The following is a 15,152-nucleotide window of genomic DNA, read 5'->3' as shown; positions in this document are numbered from 1 at the left end:
AGTGGGTCACTGGTGTAAGCGAAAGCTTTGCAAACCTGAGTGAGTGTGTGATTGAGACCTACACGGAAATATGTTCCTCTGAGCAAATCCTCGTGGTGCGTGAGTGTGAGCCTGATTTTCCTAGTTTTATATTTTTGTCATTTTCTTTGGTCATCCTTCCAAATTCCCACCCCACCACCTTTTTGCCCAGCAAAGAGAACGGCCTTGGGGAATTTATTTTCTTTCGACTGTTAAACGGCCGTAGATGTTCAATTACCTATAACACATATTTTTTAAATTCACTGTCGTCAAAATGATACATTTGAAGTGGGATTTACTTTGAGTAGCCACATTGTGTTTAAGAATGTTTTCTTATCATGTTGATTTATTTCCACAGACTGATGGTTCCCCCTTGGCATTGTTTAATTTGTTTGTGAACTCTGTGAAAGAGCAGCTTCATGTTGTCCTTGCTATGAGCCCAATTGGAAGTGAATTCAGAAATCGCCTAAGAATGTTTCCTGCCCTTGTCAACTGCTGCACTATCAATTGGTTTCAGGTTGGCATAATATATCCCTTTCCATCCTAAGATCTTAAACTTTTATTTATCTGGAGTGGTAGAAATGCTCCACCTGAGCAAAAAATTAGTTTTTCTGCTTACATTCTTGAATACATATTTTATATGTACAATTATAATGCTGTATAGACAAGATCTAACTAATTTATGTGTATTACTTGTATTAGTGATTAGATTATGGTGAAGAAACCTTATGGGTCATTCCACCTCAAATCTACAAACACTTGTCCCTTAGGGTGTCCAATTATGATGACAATTTATAAATATTTTCCTAAAACTAAATACCCTGTGTCTGTTTTGCAAAATGGGGAATTTTGTAAATTTTATTCACATTTTAATTCCTTTACACTTTTGATAAAAAAGTACTTTTAATCATTTAATTCCTTGTTTTCCACCATGTTCTCATGGAACCATGATTTATACGTAGTTTATTGTAACAGTTAGTGTTAAAAAGAGCGGTAACAAAGTGTAACATCCAGATTTTGATAAACTTGACATACCATGTTTCTCCGAATATAGTCCCCCTCTGAATATAGTCCCCCCCCTCATTTTGAGGCTTCAGTTTCGCGAAAAGTTTAAAAAATGCAATTGAAAATTAGTCCCCCCCTTTACTTTTACCACAGGCATTTTTGGAAAAAAAGGGGGGACTATATTCAGACATATACGGTACTTGTAGATCACAGTGGGACAATAACTTTTTGAAATTTTATGTGCCCTTGCAACCCATGAGTTGAGCTATTAGCGATCAAAAGTTTAAAAAATGCAACCTGCAAAACTCAGTTCAATGTCTCAGCAAGCTACAATGCTGTGTGGGAGAGTCATTCTTAGCCTCCAGTTGCTGTGGGACGCCATGGAGCAAAAGTTTCATCATTCACTCATTGGGATGGGGCAACAATCTGAATTCTATCATCAGGGTTCAATGAAGGACTGGCGAGTGAACCAATGAAAGAAGAGACTTTATCTCAACCTATCGCTGCCAAAATAACCTATACAATGAGAGTGAAAAGGCAGAGGTCACTTATCCTTTTGGTGGGAGTTCTATGTGGCTCCTGAATTTCAAAAATTAAAACACATTGAAGTCGATGAGGAGTAAATTTTGTGATTCATAGCAGAGCTTCCACGGATAAAAATGGTTGAATCAGTTGTGCAAAGTTCAATCCCATCAAATGCCATAGTCTGTATACCATAGGGTGGTGCACGGGCCTGCCGGCTACCTGAGTTGGTCCCAAAGAGTTTTTATGGTTGGTCCTTTCGTCCCCCGGCGCTCACGGTACGCGGACTGGCTCAGGTAGCTGGTGGGCCCGTGCACCACCCTACGGTACACAGACTATAATACAGTGAGTCCTCGTTTAACGTCACTTACCGTTCCTGAATAATGTGACGATAAACGAAATGACGTTAATCGAAACATAATATCCCATAAGAAACAATGTAAAAAGTGAATATCGGCTCCTAGACCTCACAATTCCTATGCGAAAAAATTTTAGCATATCATATCTGGGGCATTTTTTACGATGGGAATGCCAAGCTACGGCATAAATACGAGTTCCTGTCTTCATCGACGACAATAGCAGCACTGACGTAAATCCTTCTCCATTTTTGTATCTTCCCACATTTGCTTTTCGGCTTCGCTATGGTGGTCACCCAGTCAAGCGTCGCCTGGGCATCATCATCGCTGAAACATCGTCGCAGTTACAGGAACCAAAATTATTGTGAACACGGCGAAAAAAGTGACGACAAAAACTCTGAGTTCTACAAGGAAAAATTCCTTGAAATCACTTTTAAGGTTCCTGAAAACCATTATGTCTAGTAAAACCTTGCGCACCTACCTAAGAATTCATTTTGCAGAAAATTTGCTAAAACCGTAATCGCAATTAACAATAAACACACCATTTTACACTTCGTTTAGACTGACTGTATTACCGCCCACAAAACGAACAACCTGCAATGCCCGCCGCTTCGCGTTTTTTTCTCACGCGAAATTTAAAAGCCTTGACGTTATCGCGAAGCGAAGGTGCGATAAACGAATGACGGTCTCAAAATTTTCGTGACGTTATCTCGAAATGACGTTAAACGGGGTGACGTAGAACGAGGACTCACTGTACACAATTCAGCCCTTGATATCATCATAGGGAAGCTCCTATCTCCTCTCCTCATCTGTGTACAGGAAAAAGACAGCAAATTTCTACAAAACAATAATTTTTAAGTCCTTCAATATTGCTCGTAGAGATGGTGAACACAACAAAAATGTTGATTGCTAATATCTCTACTGGTGGGTCTCCAGGGCAGAAAAATTTATGAATTGCATTGTCCATCAGTTGCCTATCTCTGAGCCTGCCAAGTTATATGTATCAGTCAGTATGGTCCACGGAGAGGCAAGATACCTCAGTAGCTTAACTGTATAAAGCTCTCACTCGACCGGATATCGGGAGATCAGAGTTCGATCCCAGTCAAGGTGGATGATTTTTTTCTCTGTGGAATTTTCCCACTGCCAAGTTGCATTGAAATCGGACTGTTCCACTTTCTTAATGTTCCTTATGAGTATAAGTTTTAAAAGATGTATTATAGAAGCAATTAAACAATTTACTAAACATGTAAATGTAAAACTAATAGGGAATGACATTTTCTCAATTTTTTACGCTAAATCTTCCAAAAAAAATTTGGTCCACCTATAGAAATAAAATGAGTGCTTTTATTCTGGGACCTGTCATCATGATATTTAATGATGATTTTGTCATAATCATGACTATATTAGATAATGATGAGTGGCCACTAAATTTTATTTTAGGAACAATAAGGCATATCTGCCTTACAGAATATGAGTTTGGGTTAATGCTGCAATGGAGTAGTTGAGAAAAGTCAATCAGCAATTTTTTTCTTAAATTTAAGTACCTATAACTAAAATAATGAGTGACATTTTATCATTTTTTTATGCATTTAATTTCTTACATTAATTATTAATTTAAGCCATAAATCTTGGCTTTACGACAATTATGCAGAAAAAGAAGGGTTTACATGATTCAAGTCGCTAATTTTTGCAAAAATTTGGAGAAATTCATGCACATAAAAGACGAAATATTTTTGTTTAATTCACAACATGGTCTTAGGGTATTTAGTTTCATGTGAAAATGGATCCATTCAGAATTATAATCTAAATCTGAGAACTTAATGGACAAATGTTAGTTGATTTTTTTTGGAATTACCAGTATAACTTTGATGGACTTCTTTGGTCATTAATTATGGTAGTGGGTGCAATATTAATCGTCTGCAGTACCTCTGTGAGCTGGCAATTAAAAGGCGCTTTTTGTATTGCTCAAAGCCATTTAATTATATGGGAGCTACTCTGCCAAGGAATCTTCTAATATTATTTTAATTTCACACTTTTATCCAACTTTGTTCATTTTCCATTTTTCCTTATTTTAGGCTTGGCCGGAAGATGCTTTGGTTGCTGTCGCGACAAAATTTCTTTCCGAGGTAGAATTAACAGAAGCAGAGCGGAGTGGTTGCATTGTTATGTGCCAAGCTTTCCATACATCAACGCAAGAGCTGACCCATGAATTCTATTTGAAGTTACGAAGGAAATCTTATGTTACTCCAACATGCTACTTAGAACTTATTTCTACGTTCAAGGAACTTCTATTCAAAAAGAGGGGGTTGGTTTTTATTTGCATTTCTGTTTATTATTTGCTGGTTTCAAGGTTAATTGTCTGTTTTTGCATGGTTTTGTCTTAAGTCCCATCCTTAGGTCCCAAGTTGTGGACAATAATGGCAAAATCAAACTCATCCGTTTGTTGAAACTCATTAAGGGTTAACTCAGCATGTAAGCTGGTCGTAAAAATTTGCAAATGTGGCTTTGTAAGTAGTCTAGAGCTTGGGAGCAGAGCTAACTGGGTGGTGTAACTGGAAGCATACCTTATCAGTAAGTGGAAGATCCACGCTCATTTCATGGTCAAATGATTTAATTCTAAAAAAATATTATTATGTACATATATGCATACAGCTTTGCACCTGTGTGCATGATTGCATATTAAGTCACAAAGTCATTTTTTCATGCAACGCCTTGTAAATTCACTAACACTGAAACATAACAATGTTGTGTTTACTCCTTGGATTATGATTTCTTGATTACAAACACGTCTCCCACCCTGCAACATGAAATTGAGGTCTAAATGGTACCTTGCTGTGTCAAACTTCTATTAAATTGGCTGAGTAAGATGACAGGACAATTTAATAGTAAAATACCTGGCCTATAGTGGATATAGGTCTGGGTTCATTCTGATCATGTCAAATGATTTTTCACTGCAATTAACCCATAGTGCTTATTAGTACCAGTTTATGCGACTGCATAAATCTACTCATACGCACAAATCCTTTGTTCTGGTAGTGCTTTTGTTTAAGATGTCAACGTGGCTACCACTTATTGGTTGCAGTTAGTATTACATATTTTTGTTGTTTGCGGTACTAAAAACATCTTTGTATGGCATTCCTTTATGTTTAATTATACCTGTTGGTATTTTCAATATTATTTACCTTAATCTTTCATTGTATATTCTTTAAATTGCCTAGTGAAGTAATGGCTTCTAAAAGACGATATGAGGTTGGTATTGAGAAGTTAGAAAGTGCCGCTAGTCAGGTTGCAGAAATGGAAAAGGAGTTGAAGGAACTACAACCTCAGTTGATTGTTGCCTCCAATCAAGTGGAAGAGATGATGACTAAAGTTGAATCAGAATCAAAACAAGTCGCTGAAGTGAGTAATACATAATTCATTTGAAAGAACAAAATCCTGGCTCTTTATAATACGCTGACATGTGTTAAGAAATTCCCTCAATTTTTGTCCCAGTAGTCCTTCCCATTTTGACCAATTACCATTGTGTTTTTGTGAATGATATTCAAATTCTTTTCTTGATGAGAAACATAGCTGTTGTTGTTGTCTCATTGCAACCAGATGTGCATACAAGTTTTTTGTACTGGTTGCATCACATGTAGGATCAAACTTGAAGCTTTTTTCATTAAATTTGTTTCCATAGTCTGAAAAATTCTGCATTTGATACTTAGGCAATTAATTGTCAATAAAAAAAATAGGTACTTTACCCCGTCAATAACCTTATATCAACCCTTTTCCATGTTCAAATCTGTAGGTAGAAAAGAATGTAAAGGCTGATGAAGAGGTTGCTAAAGAAAAGGCCCAAGTGGCTCAGGGTATTAAAGATGAATGTGATGCAGATTTAGCAGAGGCCATGCCAATTATGGAATCTGCTCTAGCCGCGTTGAATACTTTGACACCAGCTGATATCACCATCATCAAGACAATGAAGAATCCTCCGAAAGGGATTAAACTTGTTATGGAGGCAGTTTGCATTCTAAAGGTAGGATAGAAACATCTTATTCTGGTTTCTATTCACAGAAATGTGATTCAACCAGGTTAAATATTGCTTTCTAATTGAAGGAAACTAAACCTGATCGCATACCTGATCCCTCTGGAAGTGGGAAAATGGTTGAAGATTTCTGGGGCCCTTCAAAGAGAATTCTTGGTGACATCAAATTTCTCGATGGGCTAATACATTTTGACAAGGATAATATTCCTCCTAAAGTAATGAAACAGTTGAGTGAGAGAATACTAAATGATCCAGAATTTGATCCACATAAAATTAAATCTGCTTCAACTGCTGCTGAAGGTAATGTACTACATAGCTAATTCCTATTTTCATGTTTCAGTCTTGTTTAATAGAATGCTATTTCCCAGAGAAGTTCCTCTGAAACTATGAACTGGAATTGTTTAGTTTTGTAGCCATGCAATCCTTTAGATATTTTGAATGCATATTTTCAATTTTTATACCTAAAACAATATGTCGATGAAGTTTTTATTAGTATCTAATGTCAGTATTGGATTATATCGATTCTAATCCAAATCTGTACTGGAATTTTATGTTCTTTTTTTAGTCTGATTTTCTATTCTGATATTTTATTCTATTAGGGGAATATTTATCATTCAAGAAATGATTTTGCTGGCAGTGTCCTTTTCGTAGTATTTTTGTTGGTATTAAATTTTATAGTGGAATGTCAGTGGAATGACCTTCAGTAGTCATGCTCTCTTTTGGTTGTACGATGAAAGTGGGTTTGCCTGCTGTAAATACTTGCATTTCTATGAAAAGTAACTCTCAATTGTACGATCTTCAGTTGTATGACTTTCCCAAGTGTACAAGACATAAAGCATAACCAAGCTGATGTTTTTTCTTTGGATTTGGAGCATCATTCAACTGAAGTTCCGCTATATTACAATGGAGTCCATATATAACAAACCTGCTTACAACAAAATCCAGCTTTTAACGAAGTGAAAGCCATTCCAAAAATAGACTTTTTCATGTAAAAAATCCTGTTTTTAATGAAAGAATAGTGAAATGAGTCCTGCTAATAATGAAGTTGGTCTCACTAGAAGATATCTATCTCTGCATATGCATAGGAAACTTTTTCCCTATGAAGAGGATGCATGTTTGTTTGTTTGCTATGCGTTTCCATACGGCTGCATGGATTGCGACCTAAGTTCGTACATACATAGGTGAATCTCATGCTCCTGAAGCCCTCTATAGTGCTACTTTGCTACTTCCAGTTGCATCTGACATGTCCTTTGCGTAGTTTTCTCATTACCATTTGTTACGTCACATTACACAATTTCTGAGGTTGGACATCTTGCCTGTTAGGCAGACCTCTTGATATCCTGGGGCCTAAGTCCGTAACTTGAATTCTCCTTTCTCCGGAGACTCTGTACTCTCCCGTAGTTTTCTCCCGACTGTAGTCCGTAACTTGGCGGAGAGAACATCAGTTCCTGGCCGCTACCGGAGAAAACTCTAATTCTCGGTATCGGACAGTAACGGCAGGTAGGTATGAAAAATATTGAATCCGAAGCCGGCGATACCGTGAAGAACCAATAGAAAAGCTTTGTTTCAAATAAAAAAACGAGAGGGAAATCAAACGATTCTCACCTGTAATAAGGGCTACTCGTTCATCATTAAAGTTAAACTTTCAAATAAAAGAAATTGATGCATCGAAATTATAATTGATAGTGGATAAATCGATTTAAATCCATCGCAGATATATTTGTTCATTAGTACACACAAAAGAGTATATTATACCATTGAAAAAGGAGAGACTAATGCGTAACACCAAAGCATTTTTATGTTTTAGATGTCGGTAATCTTGTATACAAACGGCCGCTGTATTCATTGATGATATATATGGCATATTTTTTTGCACTTCGGATGCTTACTTTCATTGGTGAATGCATGATGAGTATGGAAAAACATAACTATCAACGTCAGTATTACATGCATTTATCCTCGAAAAGCTGAAATACACAATGTGGGAGTGGAAAAAGAAAATTGAAAAACTTTACTATGCAGAAAAGAATCGTAAAGAAAATAACGTTAAGATAAATGTGTGAATGGTACATATTTATTCTTGCAAATACCTACGTGCGAGCAATTAGTAACATATGTTACAATCTCCCAAAATGTTATAGTTTAGGAAACACAACAACCTGCCTCGCTACTTTTAAAAATTTCAAAGACTGACAGCGTAGAATAGCGAAAACATGGGGAAAATGGTTTACTCGAGGTATATATAGAGAAAACAAAGCAAAATTACCCTTACTTGTACATATTTATTGCTCATCATATCACATACAGCACTACAACGCACACATTTCTATCTTTTTAATACTTATAATCATTATATTCGGAATCAACTGTTTCAATAAATATCTTGGCTCACAATAAATATAAAACACCATTATGTAACACTAATAAAACATGATAATCGGTTTTCCAATCACTTTGCACACACTAAAAGAATTTGCACTCCTTGAAGTTCGAAAGGATTCTTTACACCTCACTTCCTACTCATCACTAACGACTTAGAATCAGATTACGTTATTTCACATTAACATTGCGAAGACAATTAAATGAATAGGTTGAAACAAATTGCTAAACCAGTTATTGTAACACCAACAAACTTCGAATTTCACTATCACTCTCACCGTAACATGACCAAAACAAAAACAAACAACAACACAACGAAATGCGTGAAATGTAAACATTGCCAAAACCTCACATCTCACAACGGGAATTGGAAATAGATGCAATACGTAATAAAATCAAACAGAACTTAGAAGCGAACAAACGAATGAAAATTAACAGGCGTTCGATGTATCCCTAAAGTAAGACTAGTTCAAATATGAAACATATCCCCTTCGCAATACATAGTTAGATACCTTTCATCGTAATGTATACAGTTGATTCGTAGCCTAAATTATATACGTGCGAAATAATTTCGTCGAAGATGTTACATTCACAACACACTTCACTCTTTACTTCATCGTCTATGTGCAATCAATTCACTAAGGGGTACACTAAGGACACAAATTTTGTTCACTTATACTAGAGGCACAATGAAAGTTCACTGCACGTAGTTTCCTTGCAAATGCAGCCATACAAAAATTTATATTCTTGTCACAAATTACACTACATAAGTTGCCTGCCTAACTTGAAGAATGCATTTTCGTGTTCTATTTTGTCACAAATACGTAAAAAACCATATTAGAATACAATTAGAACTGCAGTACGATCGCCCACAACGGTCCGCCATTGGTATTTTCCTCGTTTCTCCTATGGAGAAAATGAATCGCCGGGTCCCGGGCGGGTGACTCCCAAGCTCCCGTCCAGGGCGCGTCAGAGTCTCCAAATCGCGTTACGGACTTCAGTCGGGAGAAAGATACTCTCCAGGAGAGTCAGAGTCTCCGTTACTGGGAGAAAGTTTTCTCCGTTACCGTTACAGACTTCAGTTGGATGAAACTGGAGCTTCACGAGTCTCTTTTCTCCCAACTCGGGAGAAAACGAAGTTACAGACTTAGGCCCCTGGTTTGGAAAACATAACTCAAAGGAATAAATTTGATTACCTTGGAAGCCCATTACAGCAACTAGCGAGTATGGCATATTGCAAGAATGGTGTTGTAGCGAGTGATAGTCTTCATACTGCCAAGCGCCCTATGTTTTACATGAAAATAAATCGGATATAGCAATGCCAAAAAGTTTCTTCCACAGTAAAAGCTCGGTATTATGTCAAATATCTCTTGAGGGCAATGAACTGCTGAGCAAACATTAACTATTTTGTTCTGTATTATCTGTTTTTTCACTAAAGATAAAAGATCTATGCTGTATCAACTACAATTTAAGGCAGTCATTACATAGCAATGTAATGGCCTTGAGTACTCTATAGGCACTCCCATTTTGTATTCTTCTTTTGTTAGGCCCAGTCATCAAGTCATCAGTGGGAGGGGAATGGGCATAGGGGCAGACGAGGTGCAGAGGTGAAGAGACGGGGCAGACAAATGAGATTAGGAGAGGGAGTTAGGTCCCCCCTACCCTATCGCTAGCTTGTTGCAAATGGGTGATGTCTTAAGCACAGAGACTTACATTGTGGTGAGACCCCCTCCATCTTTTCTTATGTTAGGATGTAGCGATGAAAGTGGAAAGTGCCACACTGTGGTAGTTAGATCGGTGCCCTTAAATAGATTTTTGGCTAATGGAAATCTGGAGCTATGTTACTCTTTGCTAAATGCTGTCTGGCAATATGTATTTCAATCTTTTAATTTATATTTGGGAATATAGATCGATCAAGACCTCATCAGCTATTGCCATGTAGGATAATCACATAATCTCTATAGTCTCTGGCTCAACTTTGTGGAAGTTCATTTGTTGGGAAAATCACAGTTATTTCACAATTAACCTTAGGTAAGGGAGCAAGGACTCTGCACAGACCCCGGGTAAACAGCCGTAAAAAGATGTTGTTACAGCAAAATCACTGTACTGATAACAGAAATCCTCTGCTTAGTGACCAATCATAGTGAATCTTCATCTTTTCTTACTGATACTCTAAAAAATTCTGTACAATTCAAAGTTTCATGCCATATCAGCAAAATTCTAATGTACTTCCGCACAATCTCTTACATGTGTTTAAATGATTGGCAAATTAAGGTGCTGTTTACCCTCGAGGGTTATGTACATATTACACAAGCATGATTAAAAAAAGCATATTTTTATCATCCACAACTGATTCGGGAGGCCATCGAAATTGAGGTCAGAATTCGAATGGAGTCATTTTTTATGGCAGTTTGTGTGCTATTTAAATGAAAAAAAGAATTTCCTAATAATTTCTTTTCCTGGGCAAGGGTATAAAATAATTCCTGCGATAATATTACCGAAAGCATTGTTTGAAGTTCAATTCAGAGTTTACAGGAGTGGGCTCACATTTGACAAAGTTTGGTTATTACGAAGTAAACCTCTGGCCCCCTTGCATTTGTTATGTACAGGCTCCATTGTTAATTATGCATATGAATATCCATATACATGGTAACTTTAAATGTATGTTCTAATATTTAACAAATGTTTTTTTTACACATTTTCCTGTCAAAAGGAGCATATGGTATGTAAGCTTTCAATTGGTCAAATGGTTTGCTTTGGCTTATGTGTTGTCTTTATTTTTATGCATTACTTATGAATGCATTTATTTCTTTTCATAATTTTATGTTATTTCCATTACTTTAATCATTCTATTTTCATGGATGTAAATACATAGTCAAATAATACCAATTATCTCTACCACTTTTTGGTATCAGCACAGTAATTGTTGGCACTTTGCTCTGCATTCACAGTAATTTGAGAATTCAGTCCCATCCAGCTCTGGAGTTGTAGGATTTTGAGTACTGTGAGAGTATATTGAGGATAGCATAGGATATTGGTGAAATCTATGCTGTGCTCAAAATTTATTTTTTTAGCTAGTGTAATTTTCAGTCTATTCATCATAAGAAAGTTTACATTTCTTTAATATGTACACTATGCTTATTTGTTGTTGAAAAATATTTGGTTAATTATCTACAGTTATTTTGTGCGTAAGATGTGCGGTTTAAATTTGGCTTGCATTTCCACTATGGGCCTATGTTTGTTATCTGAATCGAGTTGACGTTTTCAAAAATAAATATCATGCAATTTAGACATGAAAGCACTCATGATATGTGTTATTTATTATGTAAATGTTTGAGTAAATTCATGGATTATAGAAGTTGAGCAGTTGTTATGCCAATGATTGTATCTTATATAAGATTGTTCTGACAGCCAGTGGAAAAGGCCTCACATACATCACCATCATGTTGTTCAGTTGAAGTCCATTGATAGCTCTTTTTCAGTATCACCTTTAATTTTTGTGCTGGGTCCTGGCTGTATCCTCATTTATCTCAAAATCTTTCGCAATCCCCTAACTGGTCACTCTAGTTACAGCTATCTGCAATATACTTACTTGAATACCCAATGTATCCTTCTGAGATAGTGACTCCATATTATGCATGTGTATAACAGAGTAATAGGTATCTGGGAGTTTTGGGATAGCTGATGACGCGTGATGGCTGGAATGTTTTCACATTCAAATGAATGTAAAGTGCATCCTGAACTGGTAGTGTAGCTAGGAAATTATGATTTATTCTGTTCTAATTTTCAAAACAAGATGCTAATGGAATGATGCATGAAATGTAATTCCAGAGCACTTTTACCTCAACAGTTGTGGGAACAACGTGAATTGTTAAATATTGCTGGCTGCTATTTCTCTGGCTGCAAGTTCTTGGGAGATTTAATTTATCTTTCCTGTCATTAATGGTTGTATCTATAGTGATGAGTGGAAAATATTTTCTGCTGTCATTGAATATGGAGCTTGGATATGTAGTAACATCCAGAGTAATATTTAAAAAATTTAGCCATTATCAAATAATGAGCACATGCACTCAGTGTTGGCTGTAGCCAGAAAATTGGGGAAGGAGTTCATTTTGAGGGGAAGGTATTAGATCTTTTCAAGGGGATGTTTTCAGTGGAAGAGAAAAGGGGGGTGGGGTCCTCTCTTCCAAATTTTATGAAAAATTTTTAATTTTTATTTGTTCAATAGTTTTTTATTCTTTTCAATGAGTAAAGGGAGTGTATATGTAAGGCCCCTTTCAGACGGGACGGCTTTTTGCCGGCCGCCGTCCACGGCTCCGCGCCGTGAAATTTAGGCAGCTTTCAGACGAGACGACTTTCCGCCGGTCGCCGTTCATGATACGGCGTGCCTAGAAATACAGATACAGAGAACACTACGGCAAGCAATCGGCACGACCATCAGCGACATTCATTCACTAGTTCTTAAGTCATTATCATGGTTAGGTGTGAATTTTAAAATAATAATTTAAACTATTATAAAATGTTTATCTATGTTGCTGATATATTAACTTTCTTTGTAATTATCTGTGCGTGTTCGGCATTAGTGGAATACTTATATACTTACCATATTTGTCCATTTTTTCGGCCAATTTAAAATATGGGAACGATGAAATATTATTCATGTCCGTATTTCTTCGCTGGTCACGCTACTCTGAATTCCATAGGACTACACGGCGGACGGCAGAAGTCGACGCGTCTGAACAGTCCAATACACCACAGTGTTTATTTCACGCTGTGGACGGCGTACGCCGGGCCGGATTGAAATGGGAGCAGTGGATACCACGGCGGCCGTCCACGGTGCCGTGCCGTCCACTGCGCGATTCGACTCGTCTGAAGACACCCATAGCGACCTATGGTTATTTAAAGTCATGGTGCCGTGCCGTGGACGGCAGCCGGCGAAAAGCCATCCCGTCTGAAAGGGGCCTAAATGCATGGCTACAAGTCCCAAATATGAGCAAAGTTTGAGTTGTATTTATTGAGGAGCTTTGCACTATTTACCGTAAAAAACAAGCTCAAAAATAAAATAAGCTATGTCCCTACTCATTATGCATCAGGAACCCAGGTCATGAACCATGGATTTTCCCTTCACTAATTTTATCACTGGCATGCAAATTTTTGTTATGTGATACTAGTTTCCTCACATAAGTGTTATTTTCAGCATAGCAATTCATTTCTGTTATTACATAATGTATAGTCCAAAATTATCCATTGTTTTTTTGTGGCTTATTGTTAATGAATTGATGAGTTGAATCCTGGCTTGGTTTTATCACAATTTTGGAGAGAATAGCAGACTAAATTTATGAAAAAGGTAACAAATAATTTTGATGCTCATTGTCAATCATTCAAATAAATGTCTCAATAACCACTATCACAATTTTAGTTTTAAATGAAAATCCATCTCCTTTTACCATTTACTTTTTAACCCAGTAATGCAATCCTGAAGGCGCTAAATAATAATAGTATGTATATTTTATTTCAGAAATAATTACTATTGGGACTAATAATAATTACAATTACAGGGAATGTAATTGATGTGAGTCTTATTGCTATCCATTTACTGTTGAGTTGTTAATTTTTAGTTGCTTATTATTTTATCAATATTTATTCATCAAAGGATTTTGCTATCTCAGTTATTGGACCAAACCTAAATCTGACTTTGTATAGTGTCTAATATATGAGTTTATCCTGCTTTCTGAAGGTATGAGGTACTTAGTAGAAGCAATGCATTTTCAGAGTTTGGAAGAAATTAATTAAAAGTAGCTGTGTTACTGTTAACGATTACATTTCATTTACTTTTTACTTGTTGTAGTTTCGCAGTGAAAATTTTTGAATTTTGCGTGTGGTCGAGTCATTTTAATCTGATGGTCACTGTTACTTTTTGGTACACACCTTACTTGTTTGCTGTTCAAAAAGCCTACCCTCTGTGAATGATAGTATCCCCAAGTATATAATTATTGCCAAGTTGAGGGCTGTGGTAATTTAAAATGATAAGAAGAAATGAGAAATTTTAAATGCAATAATATTCAAGTTTTGCATGAGATGATTCATATCATTTTTGACTTATTTGTTATAATTGTTGATTGTTATATATGGTATTGTGCGTTGCTTTGTAGTGCTATGTGCATTGTTATAATTTAAGATAACTATTCATTTTCACCTTAGGCCTGTGTAAGTGGGTGATAGCCATTTCAAAATATGATAAAGTTGTCAAAGTGGTTGCTCCCAAAAAGGAAGCTTTAGCTGCAGCCGAGGCGACCTGTAGGGAAGCAGAAGCTGAATTGGAATTGAAGAGGCAAACACTCAGAGATGTTCAGGCTAAACTTGCTGATCTGGAGGAAATCCTAGAGAAAAACAAGCAGAGGCGCTTGGAATTGGAAGCAGATGTTGATCTCTGTAGCAAAAAACTGGAAAGGGCTGACCAGTTAATTGGCGGTTTGGGTGGTGAGCGTTCAAGGTGGTCAGCTATGGCATTAACATTGGGAAATATCTATAAGAATCTTACTGGTGAGTCAAAAATCTTTATAATAATTCCATGCGGGGTGTTTGAAGAAGGACTTGACAACTTCAAAAAATCAAATCATAATTTTATCAACACAGGCCAAACCATTGTATGTGGGGCTTGCAGCTCAAGAGATGCATTCCATGTCAATTTTGTAGGGCTGTTGACAAAACCTCGTCTCACTGGCTCAAGGACTTTGTCAGATATTCTTGGATGACCTTATAATTTCTTATGTTTTACTGAGTACCCCATGTCTACATAACATTTATGCCACTCATATTGTAGGCCTACTAGTAGGATTTTTAGC

General features: G+C 36.7%; 1 protein-coding gene across 1 annotated transcript in view; it reads left to right on the top strand.

Annotated features, from left to right (window-relative positions):
• Positions 1-15,152, top strand: part of LOC124168953 (dynein axonemal heavy chain 7) — a 133,320-nt gene that overhangs the window by 68,676 nt on the left and 49,492 nt on the right. The window contains exons 32-37 of the mRNA XM_046547370.1: positions 377-535; positions 3,977-4,206; positions 5,120-5,300; positions 5,692-5,919; positions 6,000-6,228; positions 14,509-14,850. Coding sequence (XP_046403326.1) covers positions 377-535; positions 3,977-4,206; positions 5,120-5,300; positions 5,692-5,919; positions 6,000-6,228; positions 14,509-14,850 — 1,369 coding nt within the window. The remainder of the gene's footprint in view (positions 1-376; positions 536-3,976; positions 4,207-5,119; positions 5,301-5,691; positions 5,920-5,999; positions 6,229-14,508; positions 14,851-15,152) is intronic.

Source organism: Ischnura elegans, chromosome 12 (assembly GCF_921293095.1).
Source record: "Ischnura elegans chromosome 12, ioIscEleg1.1, whole genome shotgun sequence".
Lineage (NCBI taxonomy): Eukaryota > Metazoa > Arthropoda > Insecta > Odonata > Coenagrionidae > Ischnura > Ischnura elegans.
The sequence above is the reverse complement of the archived record's forward strand: the minus strand, read 5'-3'. Positions and strand labels throughout refer to the sequence as shown.